Source organism: Chelonia mydas, chromosome 17 (genome assembly GCF_015237465.2).
Source record: "Chelonia mydas isolate rCheMyd1 chromosome 17, rCheMyd1.pri.v2, whole genome shotgun sequence".
In the NCBI taxonomy this organism is placed as follows: domain Eukaryota; kingdom Metazoa; phylum Chordata; order Testudines; family Cheloniidae; genus Chelonia; species Chelonia mydas.
This window is the reverse complement of record NC_051257.2, coordinates 17,077,288-17,098,683: the sequence shown is the minus strand read 5'-3', so window position 1 is coordinate 17,098,683 and position 21,396 is coordinate 17,077,288. Positions and strand designations below refer to the sequence as shown.

The 21,396-nt window shown below is 40.3% G+C and overlaps 1 protein-coding gene across 3 annotated transcripts in view; it reads right to left on the bottom strand.

Moving 5' to 3' along the window:
* Positions 1-21,396, bottom strand: part of ZZEF1 (zinc finger ZZ-type and EF-hand domain containing 1) — an 81,867-nt gene that overhangs the window by 37,285 nt on the left and 23,186 nt on the right. For all 3 annotated transcript variants that reach the window (XM_043531364.1, XM_037880229.2, XM_037880230.2), the window contains exons 11-29: positions 19,679-19,827; positions 19,064-19,175; positions 17,606-17,818; positions 16,823-16,923; positions 15,470-15,639; positions 14,174-14,307; positions 13,164-13,234; positions 12,563-12,677; positions 11,726-11,885; positions 10,555-10,676; positions 10,327-10,449; positions 8,386-8,552; positions 7,650-7,731; positions 6,746-6,947; positions 4,892-5,040; positions 4,366-4,606; positions 2,879-2,958; positions 1,360-1,453; positions 362-878 (exon numbers count right to left, since the gene is read on the bottom strand). In XM_043531364.1, coding sequence (XP_043387299.1) covers positions 362-878; positions 1,360-1,453; positions 2,879-2,958; positions 4,366-4,606; positions 4,892-5,040; positions 6,746-6,947; positions 7,650-7,731; positions 8,386-8,552; positions 10,327-10,449; positions 10,555-10,676; positions 11,726-11,885; positions 12,563-12,677; positions 13,164-13,234; positions 14,174-14,307; positions 15,470-15,639; positions 16,823-16,923; positions 17,606-17,818; positions 19,064-19,175; positions 19,679-19,827 — 3,002 coding nt within the window. The remainder of the gene's footprint in view (positions 1-361; positions 879-1,359; positions 1,454-2,878; positions 2,959-4,365; positions 4,607-4,891; positions 5,041-6,745; positions 6,948-7,649; positions 7,732-8,385; positions 8,553-10,326; positions 10,450-10,554; positions 10,677-11,725; positions 11,886-12,562; positions 12,678-13,163; positions 13,235-14,173; positions 14,308-15,469; positions 15,640-16,822; positions 16,924-17,605; positions 17,819-19,063; positions 19,176-19,678; positions 19,828-21,396) is intronic.

The following is a 21,396-nucleotide window of genomic DNA, read 5'->3' as shown; positions in this document are numbered from 1 at the left end:
CAGAAGCAGTTCTTTCCACATTCAACCACAGACAGGACGCAACACCACCTCACAAGCAGATTTGATGAAGCAGGGCAAATTGCAGCATAGGGACAGTAAGGAAATGTAATCACTATTCATAATCCTGAAATTCTATGTGAGTTAAATGAGTCAGATTAAATATTCTTTGGGAGTCTAAAGTAGGTTGTGAGCCATAAGTTTGATGCCTTGATATCAAAATATAATGGACTGTTTTTCAAGAACCTGAAATTAGAGAAATATTACTAAAGTAAGATAAAAATATGCTTTATCCCATCATCTGAAACCTTTGAAATCTCTCAACCTTAAATACGATGGACTGCAAATTTTCAAGTTTGCTCACCTTTCATGAGAAAGTGATTGATCCTTAATAAAGTCTAATATATTTTTCAGTACAGGATATTTCTCCTTCACAGTGGGCACTGATTTAGGCTCTTCTATTGATCTAAAAGATAACAGCCTTAGTCTTCCACGGCTGAACTGAGATTTGCGAGTTGGAGTGGAGGGAGGAGATGCTGTGTCCTCTTGCTGTGAAACTGTATTTTCAAGGAGCTTACTTTGAGATTCAGAGGCTACTTCTGATTGGGGTGGGTCTGGCACTTGCTTAATCTTTGTGTCAGAGTCTACCACTCGACCCCTTTCTGCAGAAGCAGGATGAGTTACTCCATTCGAAGACAATGAGTTTGCTGCTTGAAAATCTGCTTCTACGATAGAACTAGTCCTTCGACGTTTATCATCGTGGTACTGTTGGACATCCTCTACTTCTGAAGCAACCCAGTTATCAGAAGCAAGATCTTTTGCCTTTGCTCTCACAGGCAAAAATTTTAACAACAATAAGCTCTTCTGAATACAGTGTTTTGCTGCAGTATAAAAATTGAGGGGAAAAAGGCAAGTTAGTAGAATCACCATATCACATATTGTGTAATACCTCTCTTATGTAATTTAAGTAAAAACTGGCTCTTAATTTTTTATCTTCTGGCCAGAAAGTCCTGAAAGTATGGTTTCCTGCCCCTTGATAGTGAGTCTGGATCAACCAACATCAAGTGCCTATTCAAAATATTCACACCAACTATACAAAGCAGCGACATGTGAAGTGTCATTACAAACAAGTTTTTAAAGTGACAGTTCAATCATCAGTCAGATGATCCAGTGCACTGGTTGTTTTCTCATTCTTTAGGAAAAATCTCTGGAGACAGTGCACATCAAATCAGCTAATTTATCCCGGTCCACAAAGTTTTAAACATAAGATAGCCTAAATTGCTAATTAATTTCCTTGCGCACAGAAAAAATGAGAAGAGCTACATAAGAAAGTTAGGCTAAGCCATCAGGAAAGACACTTACCAAGGATTTCTGGGTTCACTTCACTTATTTCTACATTCTGTTTCTCTGCTGTATCATTTCCTTTACCCATCAGGAACTTCTGCTTCATTTCTAACTGTAGACAGGATATTAATTAAATTAAAGATGTGAAATCCTGCCTATCCAGATGGCATGGCAGCACAAAGACTGCACCACAATTAGAGAATCTCATTAGTCCACTCCTGAGATTCTTAAGACATGCTAAGTCTCCAATACAGGACTAGTCCTTTATGGTCTAGCACAGGGGTTGGCAGCCTTTCAGAAGTGGTGTGCCGTGTCTTCATTTATTCACTCTAATTTAAGGTTTCGCGTGCCAGTAATACATTTTAATGTTTTTAGAAGGTCTCTTTCTACAAGTCTGTAATATATAACTAAACTATTGTTGTATGTAAAGTAAGTAAGGTTTTTAAAATGTTTAAGAAGCTTCATTTAAAATTAAATTAAAATGCAGAGCCCCCCGGACTGGTGACCAGGACCCGGACAGTGAGAGTGCCACTGAAAATCCGCTTGCGCCCCACCTTTGGCACGCGTGCCAAAGGTTGCCTACCCCTGGTCTAGAACGTCTTGCTGGTCAGCCTGTGGCACAACCCAGTGAAATCCACTGAAAAGCTTGACTCTTTCAAGCCAAAAGAAAGCTAAGCTGATGATCCCAGTTCTTTCAGACATGTTGTGCACAAGTGTTAAATCAGGTAAAAGTAAGTGTGTGTGTGTGTGTGTGTGTGTGTGTGTGTGTGTGTGTGTGTGTGTGTGTGTGTGTGTGTGTGTGTCTTCTCTTTTCAGTGAAGAGATCTGATCCCTGTGCATATCTTCAACCACAGCTGGTGATTTAAATGACAAAAAACCCACAATTATTTTACTACTCTTTCCTCTCCTCCGTTTAGCACAGTAGAGCCAAAATAACTATGTGAGGGAGATATTTCTTTCTGGCTGATTCATAAGCTCTGGAATAGGCTTCCAGGCGTGATTGTGAACTCCCTGTCATTGTAGGTTTTTAAGAACAGGTTAGACAAATACCTGTCAATATCATAGAAATGTAGGGCTGTCATTAGGGAAACTCTGCCTCAGCACAACAGGCTGAACTTGATAACTTCTCGAGGTGCATTCCAGCCCTCCATTTCTAGGATACTATAATCAAAAATTCCAATTGCCAGTCAAAATTCTACCCCTGCACCTTCACTGAAAAGCCTAGGGAAGAGCTTGGCTTGCAGAATCTTTAAAGACTGGTAATGATGCATGAAATGAAAGGCCTAAAAGCTGGACTATTAAAGCCAAAATTGACTGCAGGGCTGGCAGTCAGGAAAAATATGTTTTTACTTTTAAGATGAACAAATCTGATCTGCAATCATTGAGAGAAAATAAAAACAGACCCCTCCCCACAACAAAACCATTTTTAAAAGGCATTTCAAGGTACAGTGACACAGATTCTGCACTGGGACACAGGAGCAAAAATTATATGAAAGAAGAAAACCCAAATAGAAATAATCATCCTGAATAACCTTACCATCCATATTCTAATCCCATCAGCCAGAGAATATACTTGTGCAAACTCTTCATTCAGAGGCATCTTGCCTCCACTGATGACTGTGAAAACAAAAAGAAAGAGGAAAGTCCTTTTATTCACTGCTTCAGTTTCACATCACTCAAGGATTTAAAATAAAATAAGATACCTGCAAAAGGCTGTGATAGACCCTATCATCTACCTCTTAAGGCGATGCTGGGCAGGTTTTGTTCCCTGTTGTTCTTACAGATATACTATAAAGGCTGGTAATGCATTAAAACCATCTACTGTGCCCTGACTGCAGACCTATTTGCAAAGTTGAATAGTGAATGACTATGTACAGTTACAGTCAATACATATGGGTCCTGCAAATGTACAGGCAGGACAAATAGAGGCTATTCCTAGGACTTCAGTGGGAGTTGCATGTGCTCAGTACCCCTCAGAATCAGGCCCTGAGAGTCCATACAGCACTTTTTTATTCAACAGATGAGAACTTACTTCAGATAGCATGTTGTGACATAGAAGTAATGTATTGCACATTAGAAAGAAAAGTTGGCAACCCTACTCTCTGGAAAGGTACAAGTTGAAATACCGAGAGCCAACTGCATGAGTTAGGAGCAGAATATTAACTTAAAAACCACAGTGGGTTGCAAGCTCGCTTTCCATAGCGTGACAATATTTAGCGGATTAATTTGCATTTCCTCCCCAAACAGTATTGTTAAAATATAAATACTTTGTTCCTTGCTGTTTCGGAAACATTTAATGAGAGCTGAAAATGGCTGAATTAGAGAGTTGTGTTCTAGTGGCACAACTGGTGGGAAGATAGATACCTTTGAGTTACAATCCCCGTGCAAAAACCAATGTCCCTGTGGACTTGGTTAAATCACAGCATCTCTGGCTTAGAATCATAGAATATCAGGGTTGGAAGCGACCTCAGGAGGTCATCGAGTCCAACCCCCTGCTCAAAGCAGGACCTAATCCTCAACCAAATCATCCCAGCCAGGGCTTTGTCAAGCCTGACCTTAGGAGGGAGATTCCACCACCTCCCCAGGTAATCCATTCCAGTGCTTCACCACCCTGCTAGTGAAAAAGTTTTTCCTAATATCCAGCCTCAACCTCTCCCACTGCAACTAGAGACCATTACTCCTTGTTCTATCAAAAGGCTTAGTTTACTCATGTTTAAAACAAGGATAACCTTATTTGCCTATCCTACTCAGAGGATCTGTGATGATTAGCTAACCTTTGTAAAGAGCTGTGATGATGAAAAACACTAACAAAGCATTATAATCTTATTACAGTCTATTGTGGCAAGGTCTGCCTAGTTGGTGAGTGCACCACTGTAATATCTTCTTTGTACAGGATGAAACCTCTAACCTTCTGAATATTTATGAAACTAAATACATTTTTCAAGTTTTACAACTGAATTATAATAGGATTTCTTACAAAGTATCAGCCTTCATTATTGATATATTCACTAATAGAAGAGTTACCATATTTTTGTAGCTTCCCGTATAAACCTGGAGTGAGATACACCAAAGCAGCAAATGTGGCGTTCACAGCTTGATCAACAGTGGAACCAGCAACTATATCTGTCTTTGGGGCCTGTTTTTTACATGCCTGTATAAGTCCTTTGAAAAGCTCAGAATTTTGGCCACAGAAATCCTGGGAAGGATCTGATTTTGCAAAGTCGAGAAGAAAGTTACGGCAGTCATCTGCATGAGAGTTCTTCGTCTGGAAAGAGTATTAAAGCATTTACTAAAATATCGGTTTAAAAACGCTCACATCTCATTTATATATTTGAACAACCCACACCTCAGAAAGACGTTACAGTCAAAATGACAATATAAAGGGTACAGAACAAAAATTTCTCTTCTTTGACAATTCAACAGCCCATGAGATGGCAACCTCAGCCTAGCAGTGTACAGTTAGAGATGTGTCAGCTCATTAAGCCTGAACAAAACCACTCTCATGCATAGTGTTTTCCTACCCATAAAACAGAAACAGTGGCCTAAATACCTCTTTTTTATTTTGGTGCACTTGACTGGGTTCATTTGCTTCCAAAGTCGCCTCAGGACACATCTGATGCCTGAAGACAGGTTTCCATAAAGGAGAATTAAGAACTGATGTCACTTTTGAAGGAGGCAACTCTGCTTCACTACCTAGCTCTGCAAAAACAGCAAGACAGATGGGATGTTCAATACTAAATATTTTTGTTCAATTTTATATGATTGCAAAAATGCACAATTTTAAACATCTGCCACAAAAGGAAAACAAAAGCAAATGGCGTGTTGAACAAAAAAGTCTTAGATTAACAGTTACTCATGATGTTTAGTGCCACATACGCAACAGACATCACACCACTCCAGTACCGTCTTACTGCTGGCATTAATGCAGATTAACCAATGCAATGCTACAGCATGTTACTACTGTAAAACGCCCTACACTTAAACATCTAAACTGTACTCATGACCACAGTATCGAACTACTCATTAAAAAAGGTTCTCAAAGCACTTTACAAGCTACAGACACAGGGTTATTACTTCATCCATCACTGACTTGCCATAAGCCCTAGCATGCAACAAAATGCATTAAAACATATACACTGAGGTACAGATTTTCAAAAATAGAAACCCTAAACGTAAGTTCCCAAACCGAAAGCTAGGCCTCTGCCTGACTTTCTGGAGTCCTGACAACTTAAAAGCTCCTTTTGACCTCAATGAGAACTACAGGATGCTCAGCACTTTTGAAAAATAAAGCACATGTATAAATATAGACATGGGTTCCTATCTTTGGGCTCCATTTTTTGAAAATCTTAATTCATATATGAAACATACATATACGATTTTAATACCTGTGGCCAACCCTTTGCATGCTGTCTATCTTCACAGGCCTAAATCCCCGCAAACACATACATTCTTAGCTTTACTTATGTGTGTAGCCCGATTGAATTCACTGCTCATATGACTAAAGTTAAATATGTGCATAAGAGATTGTGGCACCAGGGCCTTAAATAGCAAGCTGTCTGGGGCAGGGATTGTAGAAGTAGACAGTGCTTAATATATTGTGGGTGATACCAGAATACATGTAAACAATCAAACATAGAATTGTGACTGAAAACTTCAGGGAAAGTTTAGATAGACAGAACAGAAATCTGGCCAAATCACATGGACAGATTCTACACTACAAAGCACTCATGAAGTTTCATACTGACCCCTCAACACACACAAGCAGAAGTTAATATCAGAATGAATTTTGCATTATGGTTCAGAGGTCTAGTAAATAAACTACAGATTATGGTGACATATGGTGCTCCAATACAAGAACTGAAATAAGTGTTCCCCCAGCTGCTTTTAGATTTAAGAAATTCCAAATGATCGAACGGAACATTTTAAAGTCAGCATAAATTATGTGCTATGAATTCTTACTTTTTCCGTTTTCTGGTGTAAATGTAATGCTGCCAAACTATGGAGAACGAAATCCTCATGAAATCCAGAGAAAAGATACAGCATATGCAATGGCAATGAAAGCTTCCCCCTCCACAATGTGCTTTAATGCTTAACATGACCACCTCCAGGGGTCAGAGTAGTTATGTCTCCAAGTCCATTCTACTCCTGGCCTCTTAAGACTGCAAAGGGTGCCAATAGTGATGGAGTTTTTTTGTAATGTTCCCAGACAAAAGGTTAAAGAGTTATAAATTTTGGTCATTATCAACTTGGTCTGTAACTGGCAACCTTGTTACGACTTTCTGTTTTCAAATATGAGTGGGCTGGAACAATCTGTATTCCTTTTAAGAATATAATATATTAGATTCTTGCACCTCATCCCCATCATGGAAACATGACTGCTAGAGAAACTAATTCAAAAACTTACCCAGTTGGGATTTCAGTGCCATACTCCGCGAAGCCAAGCGCCCCATCAACCTGGACACAAGAAGCTGCAAATCCAAGCCCCAAGTAACTGCGACATCGGGTAGGCCATAAGCAGTGATGGAGAACTTGTAGCCCCACTCATTATTACTGCTGTCAGAGTGAAAGAGAAACTGCAGCCGTGGGCCAGCCTGAAAGGTCACTTTCTACAGAGCAACAAAACAATCATTTTGCCAAATGTACATGACAGGAAGACATTTCGGGGTCATGAATTTCCTTCAGCACTTGCGTTTGTCAATATTCTCATGTTTTCTCTGCAATATGTGCAAGCACCCCATCACATGACTCAAAAGCCTACAGCAATTAAAGTTTCAACTTTCTATTCAAAAGAATAATTGAAAGTTTCAGCCCACAAAACAGCTTTTGATGTTAAAAAAAATATAATGGCAGAGAAAGATTACACTGGGGTAGCTATGAAGTAGCACCTGAGTGGCCACAAGAAAATAATAAATGAATTCAACTTCCCATCTCAAGATTTATTTAAAATTAATGAGGTACAAGGGGATCAGAGAACAATTTCAACTGTATGTTTAACTGCAGTGAAACATGGTTTTCTACATAGTAACTGGTAGGGAGTTAATCATACTAGTACTGGAAAGAACCTTCTGGGTCATTCATTCTATTCATTTGCATCACTGTGGAATTACAGGATTTCCCACCACCACCACCCCCCGTCCCTCTGAGAATTAGAGGTGGGTGTGGGCACACACCCACACCAAAGATAAGAAGTTATCAGATTACAAGGTCTCTGCAGAACCTCTTACCTATGATGCTAAAACACCACAGAGTTCCAGGATACCCTAATATTAACATATGTATATTTTGCACAATATTTTAAAGTCACTCACCTTGGGCCACTTCTCAGTGCCAACCTTTGTATCATAACGAGTTTTTGCACCTCTGGCATCAGTAAACTCCAGGTAATCATATCTGTGGAGAGTGCAACTCATTACTTACTCATTTTTATTTTTAAAATTTTTGGGCTAGTTTACTTTGGAATTTCTCATACTTCCCTAACCACCCCACTCTGGAGACTCAGCAATGTAGACACATTCCCTTCAGAGACATATTTACTGCTTTAGAGGATTATATAAACATTTCATTACTTCATACAGCACATACGGTCATTTCTACAACAGAGCTCCCTGATCCTTAATATCAAGTTAAAATATTAAGCATTTCTAAGTGGCAAGCCAGAAAGAAACAGAGGTAACTTACAGAAAGGACTGAACTTTGGCATAGTTGTGCTCAAGTAAGGTAAAGTGAATGCTGGGAACATGCAATGATAGCCACAGGTTTTTCAAGCGCTAATACCAGATCAATCAACGGAAAGCATAGTTCCACTGCCTGAGGGAGCAGAGCCTTGACACTCAGGGCCTGTGCAAAGAGTTTGCCTGCACCCTTTCAAGTCGGAGCTCAGCTGCGTCAAGAATCTTTAAGCACTGGTGCAAAGAAGAGTACAGGGTGGGTCGTGCATGCTGAGGGAGAAGTTGGTGCAGTAGGTAACGATTCTCTGCACACAGTGCAGGATTTGCCCCTTTGTGAATAGTTTTTGGAGTCAGAGATGGCACACTATTAAGTTACCTCCTTTCTGTTTCACATTTTTCATCAAATTCCACCTCAAAGTAAGTTGCCCCAGGACAAAGGAAGACGGAGACCTCATGGCAATTATTTTCATAGTTGTGAGGAGATTCCATTGTCCATGTTCGCAGCACCACGGGTTGTTCTTGCTGCCAGCTTTCCATGTCCACCTGTATAATTAAATACAACAACTTTCACCTTACAGGGTACAAATTCGAAGCATTCAGTAGGAGGATTACAGCACTACATTATTTCACACTTGAGTCCATGGCTTAAAGTAGTCATATACACACATACATGTACCATAAGCACTTATCCCTCTACTTACATCACTATAAAGAATGACGCTAAGTAAGATTATGAAGCATGTAGTAGAATTTTATTAACTTTTTATTTTTCCTCTTTTATCTCTCTCCTGTCTTCAATCCTTCTCCACTGTCCTATGTATTTTACAGGCTCATCATCTCAGTGTTATCATCTACTTATCTCTCCTCCTCCCATACCCAGGCTCTCAAGAAACCTTGTCTTCCCTTCCTTTTTATCACCTCCAAAACCCAGTCTTTCCTATCTATTCAAACTACCAGAACCCTCATACAAGCTTTGGTTAACTATAAATCCTCTCTTCTCTGGACTCCCAGTCACTCATCTCTTCCAGAATCAGTCTATCCAGAATGCTGACACTGAAACAATCTTCCTCTGTTGCCATATCAATTGCATCACTACTCCTCAAAACCTTTCACCACCTTGTTTAACTAAATCACGTGCAAGCTCTTCATTTCCACCTTCAGAACAAAAGCATATTTTCACCCTTAAATATATTTTTCCTCTTACTGTCCTCCAACTCCATCCCTTGCAGTCCACTCTCCCCTTCCCTTTCTCCACTTTCATAAACTCACATACCGCAATGATTGGTGTGGTATAAGAACCAGACCAGATATACATTTCCCACTCTTGGCTCTGCGTTTCATCATGCAGTTCCATATACTTGGAAGTAGGGTCCCAACCTTGTTTCAAACTTTACAGTAACCTTTAAAAAACTTCCACTCTCTCCTTTAAACCAATGTATCCCATTAATTTTCCCAACACAGATCTATGTGTTATATTGTAAGCTCCCAGGACAAGGGTCCTCTCTTTTGTTATATATTTATGATGCAATCCACAGTGTTAATTCACATTAACTTCTTAATCTAGGAAGCGATTCTATTTTTATCACATTGTGACTGACTTAAATTCTAAGTCAGTGGTTCTCAACTGGGGGCACACAGAGGTCTTTCAGGGAGTACATAAACTCATCTAGATAGCTACCTAGTTTTACAACAGGTTACATAAAAAGCACTAGCAAAGTCAGTACAAAGTAAAATTTCATACAGAGTGACTTGTTTTATACTGTTCTATATACTATATTCTGAAATGTAAGTACAGTATTTATATTCCAATCGATTTATTTTATAGTTATATGGCAAAAATGAGAAAGTACGCAATTCTTCAGTAATAGTGAGCTGTGACACTTTTGTATTTTTATGTCTGATTTTGTAAGCAAGTAGTTTTTAAGTGAGGTGAAACTTGAGGTACACAAGACAAATCAGACTCCTGAAAGGGGTGCAATAGTCTGCAAAAGGTTGAGAACCAATGAACTAAGTTACCATAGCATCTTCATTTGATCTACAACACATTTTACGTAAGTAAATGTGATCTTTTGAAATAAGGTGATGATGAATGCATAGTCCCTTTAAGGGTAGTATGTTCTGAACAGTTTTCTTACGTAACCTGGTTGCATACTTGTAGATGTGACTTCTCAGCGAAAAAACTGCTCAAAATCACTTTAGAGAGATCCTGAAGGGACAGGAGCTCATCGGATACACTGATGGTGGGCAAAGGAGATGCAGAATTCAAAAGGTTACAGAGAATCAGAGGTGTAAAGTATCTATATCTATCTTAGGCTACCTTATTAAGACTTTCTCCAGGTTCACTACAAAGGTTCTTCAGCAGCTGTGTCAGGGTACTGAAACCCTGAAGTAGGGTACAGTGTGGAATGTCTAAAGTGCAGAAATCCAACAAGAAAGTCACCTAAGGGGGGGGAGAAAAAAAAACAAACAACCTAAAAGTTACAAAGCCTTCTTAAATATATTCACATGGAAGGAAAACGGTAGGACATTCCAGTCATTCACCTACCAGTTGACGGGTTGCCATGGCAAAAACAGAGTTACTTAATTTTTCTACTATATGTTTTCCATTGTATTGGGACAAAAGTGATTCTAAAATTGTTCTGATATTTGACAGGAACTGGCCCACATCTAAAAAAGAAAGAAAAAACATTAGGTAATAGAAAGTTAGCCAAATGGAGGATTCACTACTGGGAGTCTGTGTTTTTACTGTGCAGCTCTAGTGGGGTTGATGTTGTGCAAAATAAAGAAAGACGGGTGTTGCCCCAAAACAAGGCAGTTGGGACACAATTTTACGCACGTATCCACTGCTGGCAATAGGACACTCTGTCACTAACACCACCAAAAGCACAATTCATAGAGAAGCTAGCACTGTAATCAAACTACGTCTCCTTGAGCTAAAACCCCTGTTTCAATAACCCTACTGTAAACATCTGATTTCCTGGATCATTGTTACACTAAGGAATGAAACATGAATTATGAGCAAGGCCAGCAACTTTTAGGTATTCAGTCAGTCAATCTAAAGTGTTCAGCTAACTAGTATAAAAATAAAACTATAGAATATAATCCAGGTTTGAATTTAGAAATAGCTCAACGTTACAAAATACAAATTTAATACCACTCAACCATTACATTTATGGCCCAAGTAATTATTCAAGTAACTTTGGGATGCTGTGCTGAGACAAAGCATGCTATGGTGATATGCGCCTTAAAAATGCCTACATTAAAAGGTCGTACTACAGACAAAATGAGTTCAGCTTTTCTTGTGATTACCCATATCTACCAAAACAACATGCTGCCTCAGCCGGGGGGATATTACTTTTGAGGGAGATGGAGGGAAGATGCCCTAATAACAGACAACTAAAGAAAAATATCGAAAATGGAAGCCTGTAACTAAATTTTGTTTCTTCATAGGTTCAATAGGCAGTGAAATTTTTGGTTCAAATTAGTTTCTCATGCATAACAATAATCCAACAACTTTAACCATAGTGATTACTGTAAATTGGTCCAGACGGCTCTGGGCCAATTTTGAAATTTGTTAGGAGCACTAGAATTATAAGGATGCTTCAGATACCATGATAAGTGTCTAGAGATAAAAATGCTAATCAGCTTCTTGAGATCATATTTTAAAGTCATGTATTATTGTATACACTAGGCACTGACTCCACTCTGGAACTTACATTTTTTAAGTATTTCTATGGCAAGACTCTTGGCTGTATTATCATTGCCCTTAAGTTGCAGGTAGCACCATGAAAGGAGGCTTCCCTGTACAGACCAGAATAAGGATGACAGTACTGTGCCACTCTCCTGCTGGGCAACATCCAGCATCATCATTTCACACTGAAAAGCAATAATACAACAATGATATCCCATGCACTGCAGTGTGACAGATTATGTGATACACCACCCTCCTCCCCACCGCACACCACCAGCCACAAAAAAAGATGAAAAGCAAGAGACCAGTCATATATGAACTGCTAGTGATTAAAAAAATTCACAAAGAAGTGATATTTGAAAGCTGTTTCAGTAACTCAGTAAGATGAACGGCAAACAGGTCTAAGTAGTTACAACTACATTGGGGGCAATCAATTAAGGCTTTCAGCACATTCGGTAACATAGGCTAATTATTTTCACATGTGAAAAGTCCTTACTTTCCCAAGCACAAGTCTTTCAGCCTATGGTACCATGAATGGTTCCCACCCTTCAATCTGGTTTAATTAGCTCAATTCTTTTACAGCTTCAAGGCAGTTACTATGGAACTCTATGGAAAAACTCCTTGAGGCAACCTATTCAGTATGTTGCCTTGCTTCTTAATATTAAAATGTTGTTACTGCTTAACACATAATATTTAAATTAGTGGGGGCCCGATCCTACAATCATACATAATTAATTTTACTCATATGAATAGTCCTGTTAACTACTGGCTTCAAGCTCTTCATGTGCAACATGCCTTTGAGAGCATACCACATACTGTAGAAAAGGAGAAGTGAGAATAGACAATCTCAAAGGATAGCTACCTCTCTCGCCGCCACCAACAGAAGGGTATCCATGACTGACAGCACTTGGCTGATGTCAAAGTCCTCAGAAACTTCTTTATCTGGTAACAATAAAAGTCCACCTGGATCCTGATCACTGCAAAAAATAGAGCTTACTAAGTAACAGCTAATGACAGAAGTCTGAAACAGATGCCCTGTTGTGATGATAATCTGCAGAGATCATTTGCACATCATTTCTGAAGGAAAAATCAAATGTTCTATAAAATACCTCCACACTGATAAATTTATAGATATAAACAATACCAACTGTTTCCAAGGACAACAGTAGTTTGAAAAAATTGATCAAGGATAAAACAGTAAACAATGCTGCTCAGAGACTCTGGGCAATATACCATAACCTCAGTAATTATTTTTACCCTTGTGCAATCTTTTGTTATTGCCTTTTGAGCCAGTCAATATTAGTAAGATGTATAGATTTTTATTCTCTGAAAGAGAAAGTGCATTAACAATTTTGCTGACTTGCATCTCTTTTTTCAGAAGAATGTGGAATTATTGAAAAGGATCAGTAGGATGAAGATAATCAGAGAAAAAAAAGTTATTTTTCAATATCAAAGAGCCTTACCTGAAGTATATACACAGGGACCTGAAGGTGAGATGCACAGATTGCTTATGTTCCTGTTCTGTGATGTTTTTCTAGGAAATGGAAGAGGTTTATGTTTAAAAAACCGTTTTTTATAATAGCAAAGAATTACAAAGAATGACAGGACCACGAAATACTTTTTGCGGACTACAGAAGGATTAGTATTTACACAACTCCAAGAGATGTTTGGTCTGCATTTTCATTATGAAAAATACCCATTTTCTGAGCTTTATCCTTGGTTTGTAAAAATGTTTTAAAAAAATTCAGTCACCATTGAAATTGGATCTGTAAGTTCTCTGCCACTAAGCAAACCTTGATTTTAAAATGGCATTTAAATCACTTTTCCTCGCATCTCCTAATTGTGTCTTTTCTAAATGCTACTGTGCTTACCCAAAATTTTATTTTTATACTATAAATGTAGTATCCCATCACACATAAGAAATCCTACAGACCCATATGCACACGCAAGAGTTAAAAAAAAACACAGCACATGAATTTTATACTTTCAGTATTCCAATAGGTGCTAAATCATGAGGAAAAATAGGACATAAAATATTTTAACGGTCTTCTTTTAAGTTCTCACACAGACTTGGACACTAGAACATATGTAAAGTCACTGCATCCTGTGCCTCTGGTTTCCTCCTATATAAAATAGGGGTTATTATATGTACAAGGTTTATTTGTAAAGTGAGCAGAGCCCATCACTTAAAGACCACGAATATGTAACTTCACAATGCCATGTTCCCTGGTTAACTTTTGAGATTATACGAGAGCCTTCCTTTGAAGGCTGACATTCTAAGACAGACCATCTGAACTGAAACGACTACTTTATGGAAAGGTAAAGGCAAGCTCGCCTCATCTGGAATGAAGTGATTGTGGAGAAAAAGAGAGGAATAAACAGATACCTGCTTTCTTTTCTGCATGAAGATAAGATACCTTAGAAAATAATTCTAACAAAACCAAAAGCAATCATTTCTCATTGCATGGTTTACCATCATGGTGAAGAGCTGGTCCTGTCTGGTCTGTCTATCTGGGAAAAAGATAGCTGCTCCATTGAGCAATGTGTTCTTAACTTCCTGCTTTAGCGCTGTCATGGGTGTGAAGTTGCTATCACTCATGTCCACTACTGTTCATAAAAAAAAGGAAACTGTTACAATTTCAAATCAGTAACCAAGTATATATCTTCAATACACTATACAATTTCATTTCTTTTCCATGACACTAGTCTTTCCAAAGCACATAAAACACTCATCACACACACACACACGTAAGGATTGATCTTCAAGAACATTAATCTTGCAACAAGCTGGGATGTAAATTTACATTGAGGTAGTCTGCTGCACAACAACTGTCCATATGGACCCTGTTAACATGCTCTAACAGTTCCTTAGTCCACTCTGATCTACCCCACTTTGATATGGGAGTAGGATCAAAACGCGCAGTAAGGAACTACTAGTGTGTATCAGCAGAGTCCACATGGACAGCACACTCAAAAAGGACAGATTTCAACCCAGCTTACTGCAAACTAAATGTTACTTAAGGCTTGTCTACACAAACATGTGAGAAAGCCTTTTGAATTCTAGCAAGAAAGATCTTATGACGAGAAGACCTCTGATTCAAATGATTGATTCACTTCAGGACCTTCAATGTTATATTTATTCATAAGACCAACTATCAAAACTGGGGGGGAAAAAACTTCCGAAACGTACCACACTCAGTACAAAGTCATTCATCTATTCCTTGTTTTTCATAATTTCTTACTACGTATACTAGTTATTGAAAACATTGTACTTAAATATATAAGGCAAAATACTGGCTCCAAAGAAATCTATGACAATATTCCCATCGACTTCAACGAGGCCAGGATTTCACTTGTACTTTGCCGACCATGTGGATTCATTCTAGCACAGTGATGAGGTTAGAAACACTCGATATAAACCAATCTAATCCTTCTACTTATTCCGATACTGAAGTCAAAGGACCAAATTCTCCACTGGTGCAAGTAGATACAGCTCCACTGAAATAAAATTTGCCATTGCAACCACTTTCAGGCAACATATTAACAGGACTGATGCAAGATCACTTCTTCAGAGGCTCAAAGAAAGTACAGAAGCAAGCTCTCAGCTAAACCCATTGATCTAAAATAGCGATAAAGCACAACAATCTGAAACAGCAGCTGGCTTGGGTTTTGGAAAATTCTTTTTCCAAGTTCACACTAGTATAAACTCCTTCTTTAAAACAAAACAATAACAACAAAGTTAGTAAGTGACAGCATAATATTAACGAACCTTCACACAAATGCTTGTAGAGCTGTACTGCAGCTTCTGTTTGGCCAGAAGTTTTGCTTTGAGAAACTTCCTGAGATTTAATAGATTTATTGTTTCCAGTAAGTACAGAGAAGCAGCTTTGAAGAAGCTGCAGTAGCACAGTCTGGGCAGAGAGACACTCTTCCCTTGGGCTAAAAGGAAAACAAAAAAACAAACAGGAGTAAAATCTTCACAGGAAGAGCTCATTTCCAGCACACACTACTATGCTAAAGCAAGCATCACTGTCTCTATTCTATGAGACAGTGACACTAAGACAGGGGTGGGCAAACTTTTTGACCCGAGGGCCACACTGGGGTGCAAAACGGTATGGAGAGCCGGGTAGGGAAGGCTGTGCCTCCCCAAACAGCCTGGCCCCTGCCCCCTATCCGCCCCCTCCCACTTCCTGCCCCTTGACTGCCCCCCTCAGAACCCCTGACCCATCCAACCCCCCTGCTCCCTGTCCCCTGACTGCCCCGACCCTTATCCACACCCCTGCCCCCCGACAGGCCCCCCGGGACCCCCGACCCTTATCCACGCCCCTGCCCCCCGACAGGCCCCCCGGGACCCCCATCCCATCCAATCTCCCTCCCCCGCCCCCTGACAGGCCCCCCGGGACCCCCGTCCCATCCAACCTCCCCCCCCCACCGCTCCCTCCCGGGACCCCCGTCCCTAACTACCCCCCCCCCAGGACCCCACCTCCTATCCAACCCCCCCTGCTCCCTGTTCCCACCCGACCCCCTGGGACCCCACCCCCTATCCAGCCCCCCTGCTCTCTGTCTCCTGACCCTCCCCAAACCTCTGCCCCATCCAATCGCCCCCTGTCCTCAGACTGCCCCCATGCAACCCACCCTCCCCACCACCCCCTTACCATGCTGCTCAGAGCCGCAGGACAGGCTTATTGGAAAGCCTGAGAGGTGGGTGGGCACGCACAAGCCATGCTGCCTGTGCAGCAACAACATAACTGCAGGGGAGGGGCCGGGGACTAGCCTCCCCGGCTGGGAGCTCAGGGGCCGGGCAGGACGGTCCTGCAGGCCGGATGTGGCCCACAGGTCGTAGTTTGCCCACCTCTGCACTAAGAGATCCTCTGAGTAAAGAAAACAAAGCCCAGAACTCAAAAAGAACAACCCCTAACACCTAAACAGGAATCAAACTCACTGTACTGGAACTTAAAGGTTACAAACATCATTAATGTTATATCTAAAAAAACCAGACGACAAAACAGAGACAAGGGAAAATATCGACTACTTCAGCTTAATGGCAGAAAACATCAGCTGAATAAAATGCACTTTTTGTAAACATATTTATGGCTAACTTTGTGATGCAGGAGAGCCCTACTTTTGGTGTAGTTTATTGTAAAAATTCCAGAAAAGCTGCAAGTCAAGGCCTGTGAAGTCCAAGAATGATCTGTACTTTAATCCACTTTCTTTTTGATGAACCTAAAAGAGGCAAAGAACATATAGGATTGAAGAATTCACTCTACACAATGCATGTTTACAAAAACACAGTGAAAACTGCAACATATGGGAGTATGAAAGAAATATCAAGCTGCATCTGAAATGCCACTGCAGCTCAGGACACAACATGGTCAGGCTCCCATTAGGATGAACCAGCTAGATCTTCTTTTTGTTGTGTCAGACTAACAATTTTCACTTCCTTTTGCATGTCTCAACTTTCTCACAAACCTAACTCACTCAAATAGTGGAGAACAAGTTCTAGTCTATACACCTGTTCTAATCCTCCTGTATGCTTCTGAGAGATGCAGCAGGGCTATTTAAAAAGCTGTGGAACTTTTATATATGTTGCATTAATCACACGAAGCACTTTATCATAATGTGAGAGATATGGAAATGCAGTTCAGTTCTGGTTTCCTTAAAGAAGGCATATTTCTAACTTAAAGTGCCCTCTTAGAAGGCATCTTAGTATACTAAAAGTCATTTTCCAGACACTTCAAGTTTCATGACTTGCATATTATTACCACTGAATGTAGTTACAGCTTACTTCTTTGGCCACTACATTATTTTATAATGCCTCTTAGGTTTGTCTTTAGTGTACCACCATTTATTTTTGTAACATGACCACATGCTTTAAAGAAGTAAAGCAATGTGGAGAGAAACATACCAGGTCCTGTGCAAGTTGTTGGATGAAATGAAGCGTCTTCAGGAGAAGGGTTGTTCCACAAATGCCGTCATCTGTTGCTTTGCATTTCAGACAGTTCATGCTTCTGTTGGGCTCCCCTACCACAGGCCGAAGATACCCCAGAACATTCAGGCCTTGAACTCCTAGGCGCTCTGCTGTGTCTTGCCTTGTGCACAAGAACTTCACCATTAAATACTGGATAGAGACATAAAAATAGCACAAGTGCTGTTCATAAATCCTGATTTCAAGAGTCTCACATCTTGTGCAGGTTGTGTGTATTTTCCTCCATACTTAGCTTGCCCATGCAGCACTGCTTCATTATTAAAGGCCAACATTAGCAAAATCCACAATTAGAACAGCATTACAGAATATCAAGGTTTTATATGAGCTACATACTAGGGGGTTCTGTGACTGCCATGTTCACCTGCAAACTCAGTCATTTCATTACCAATCTAACTCATTTTGTAAACTGTGTTCTATTTCTTAATCTTATAGTGCCAGGTTTCCTTGCAAGTGGAAAATCATTAGCTTAATATAAAAACCAAGTAGAGGATAAACATTCAATGTAAATTATATTATATTATATAATTTAATTTATATAAATAATATACACACATATACCTATACACACGCACACACATTTAACTTGCAATTCTTTCCACATTAGTATAAAGAACCTGAAGCCGAGAGTATCCATTAAGGAATGCATCCCCAGAGTCCAAAAGGTATTTTTTTAATCCTGTAATCACAAAATTTGGGGAACGAATATGTACAGTACATGCCTAACAGTTCACACAGCTACTGAATAAGGAAATGGCATGTTCTGGATTCCATTATGCAATGAGGACTTTTCACTTTTGTCCCTGGGCAGGCACCTCTGGTATTTTCTCCCCCCTGGAAGAAGAGATTTGGGATCCTGAAACCAAATTAAAATTGAACCCAAAACAACAACATGCACTGGAAGACAACAAGTTTCACTTTTAATTGCCGCAAATTAAGATGCTGAGTAGTGCAGTACTCAATTAGTTCCATTCAAATCCATGGAATTACTCAAGGAACAAGGTGCTACTTATCATGAATAAGGGTTGCAGAATCTAGTCTTTATTCTGTAGTAATTAAAAGTGAGCAAATTAGAATATAGAAGAACTGTGATTGCACAGCTTGTTTCATGTTCTAATCATTAGGCTTACAGTGGAACTCATCCTCTTGACACAATAAAGTGAGTGGAAACTTTCTACACTTTTTAGACAGTAATGTCCATGCTAAATATATATAAACTGTGGCCTTAGCACCCATGGCTTTCACTGACTTTTTAGCTCTAGTCAAGGCCTCTTCTTGGGTAACAGAAACCGGTTAATTATTTAGCTGGTCTTCAAGAAAGCAGGAAGATGATCATTTCCTCATTCACACCTGAGTCAGTCTGTTCTAATTATTTCTTACTTGGGAAATTCTGCACTGCTGCATTTTGACAGCCACTTCATCCCAATCTTCTTCCACCTCAAACCAGCCAACAGGATCATCCTCTCCCAACTCATCACATGAACAATCATTTCTGCAGATAAAAGCAGATCAACCAAAGTTATAATTAAAAAAACATAGGGATTGCCCCACTGCTATGTTACCCAACTATTTTTACCTGTTAGAAAAATTAAAGATTCAGGAAAACGCAGCAGAAACATTTCACGTGCACAGACTCCAGCAAATGCATATCTGCCATAAATTTATTTTGTTTTTAAAGTCAATAATTTTACAGCATACTTGTAGAGAAAGGCAACAATACAGCTATTAGGAATCAGCACTCTGTATAGACACAGCTTCTCAAAAACATCAAACTGAGATTTTCATTCAGACTGGGCTGATCATGATTAAGTTTTAAATGTAGACCTTCAGTGGCAAGTGACTTTATTTGCAGCTACAGCAGAAGGCACAAAGAAATATTACTTAAAGACTACTTTTCCCACCTCATTCCACACTCTGAATTTCATAACAGGGTAGAAAAGGTTTGCTGCAACATTAATCTTAAAAAATTTTCATTGCCACCCTGCCCACCTTTACCTGTTTTTTAAAAATTGCCTGAATTCTTGTAGCTTCCACTTGTCATAGCTTTCAAATTTTTTAAAATGTTCCTCTGCATGAAATTTTTCCGAAGAGCTGTTATAAGCAAACACCAACCCACACTGGGCTCCAATAGCACCTTTCCGAACCTGAAAGGAGAACATAATGCTAGAGCAACACAGAGAAAATGAGGATAATGACAAAACAGTGTTTCTCCTTGTAAGGAAGAGTTACTCAAATCAAACCAGAGACTGGCAAAATTGATCTGTGATTCTTTGGAATCATATTATGTATTTATTTAAAGGAACATGACACAGAAAACGGTTACTCATCTTCTCGTAACTCTTGTTCTTCGAGATGTGTTGTTCATGTCCATTCCAATCAGGTGTGTGCGCACGCACATGCACGATGGCCGGAAGATTTTTCCTTAGCAGCATCCGTCAGGTCGGCCTGGGCACCCCTTGGAGTCGCGCCCTTATGGCGCCTAATACACAGCCCTGCCAATCCGTCACCCGTTCAGTTCCTTCTTGCCGGCTACTCTGACAGAGGGGTAGGAGGGCAGGTATTGGAATGGACATGAACACCACATCTCGAAGAACAACAGTTACGAGAAGGTGAGTAACCGTTTTTTCTTCTTTGAGTGCTTATTCATGTTGATTCCAATCAGGTGACTCCCAAGCAAAATTAGGACGCGGTGTGGTAAGAGCTGTCCACTGATTGGAGTACTGCTCTACCAAAGGCTGCATCATCTCTGGCCTGTCTAGTAATTCCATAGTGTGCGGCGAAAGTGTGTATCAATGACCAGGTCGCTGCCCTGCAGATTTCCTGGGAGGGGACTTGGACCAGGAAGGCTGTTGATGAAGCTTGTGCTCTTGTAGAGTGCACCATTATCGGGGGCGCTGGGATCCCTGCTAGATTGTAGCACTCGGTAATGCAGGCCACAATCCATGATGAAATGAGCTGTGTCGAAACAGGCTGGCCCTTCATTCTGTCCACTACTGCGACAAAAAGCTGTACCAACTTCCTGAATGGTTTCGTCCTTTCTATGTAAAAGGCCAGCACTCTGAGGATGTTGTGAGCATGGAGTCTCTACTCCCTGCTACTTGCATGAGACTTGGGGTAGAACACCGGGAGGAAAAATGTCCTGGTTGATGTGGAACTGCAATACCATCTTCGGGAGGAAGGCCAGATGGGGTCTGAGCCGCCCTACACAGTGGTTTTTTTTTTTTTTTTTAAGGGCAAGGTGCAGCTCTGACGCTAGAGCCCTAAGCTCAGACACCCTCCGGGCTGAAGTTATCGCCACCAAGAACACGACCTTGTAGGAGAGGTAGAGCAGGGAGCATGTTGCTAGAGGCTAAAAGGGATTCCCCATAAGCTAAGAGAGGACCAGGTGAAGGTCCCAAGCAGGAACCGGTTGGCGGATGTGTGGGTACAACCTGTCAAGGCCCTTCAGGAAGCGACTGATCAGGGGGTTAGCGAAAACTGAGCGGCCCTGTACTCCCAGGTGGAAAGCTGAGATGGCACCCAGGTGTACTCTTATAGAAGACAAGGAGAGACCTTCTTGCTTTAGATGGAAAAGATAATCCAAAATCTGGGGCACTGAGGCTAGTGCTGGGGGAAAGTCGCGCTGAGTTGACCAGATTGAAAATCTCTTCCACTTGGCCAGGTACGTGGCCCTAGTGGAGGGTTTCCTGCTGCCCAGGAGAACCTGTCTGACT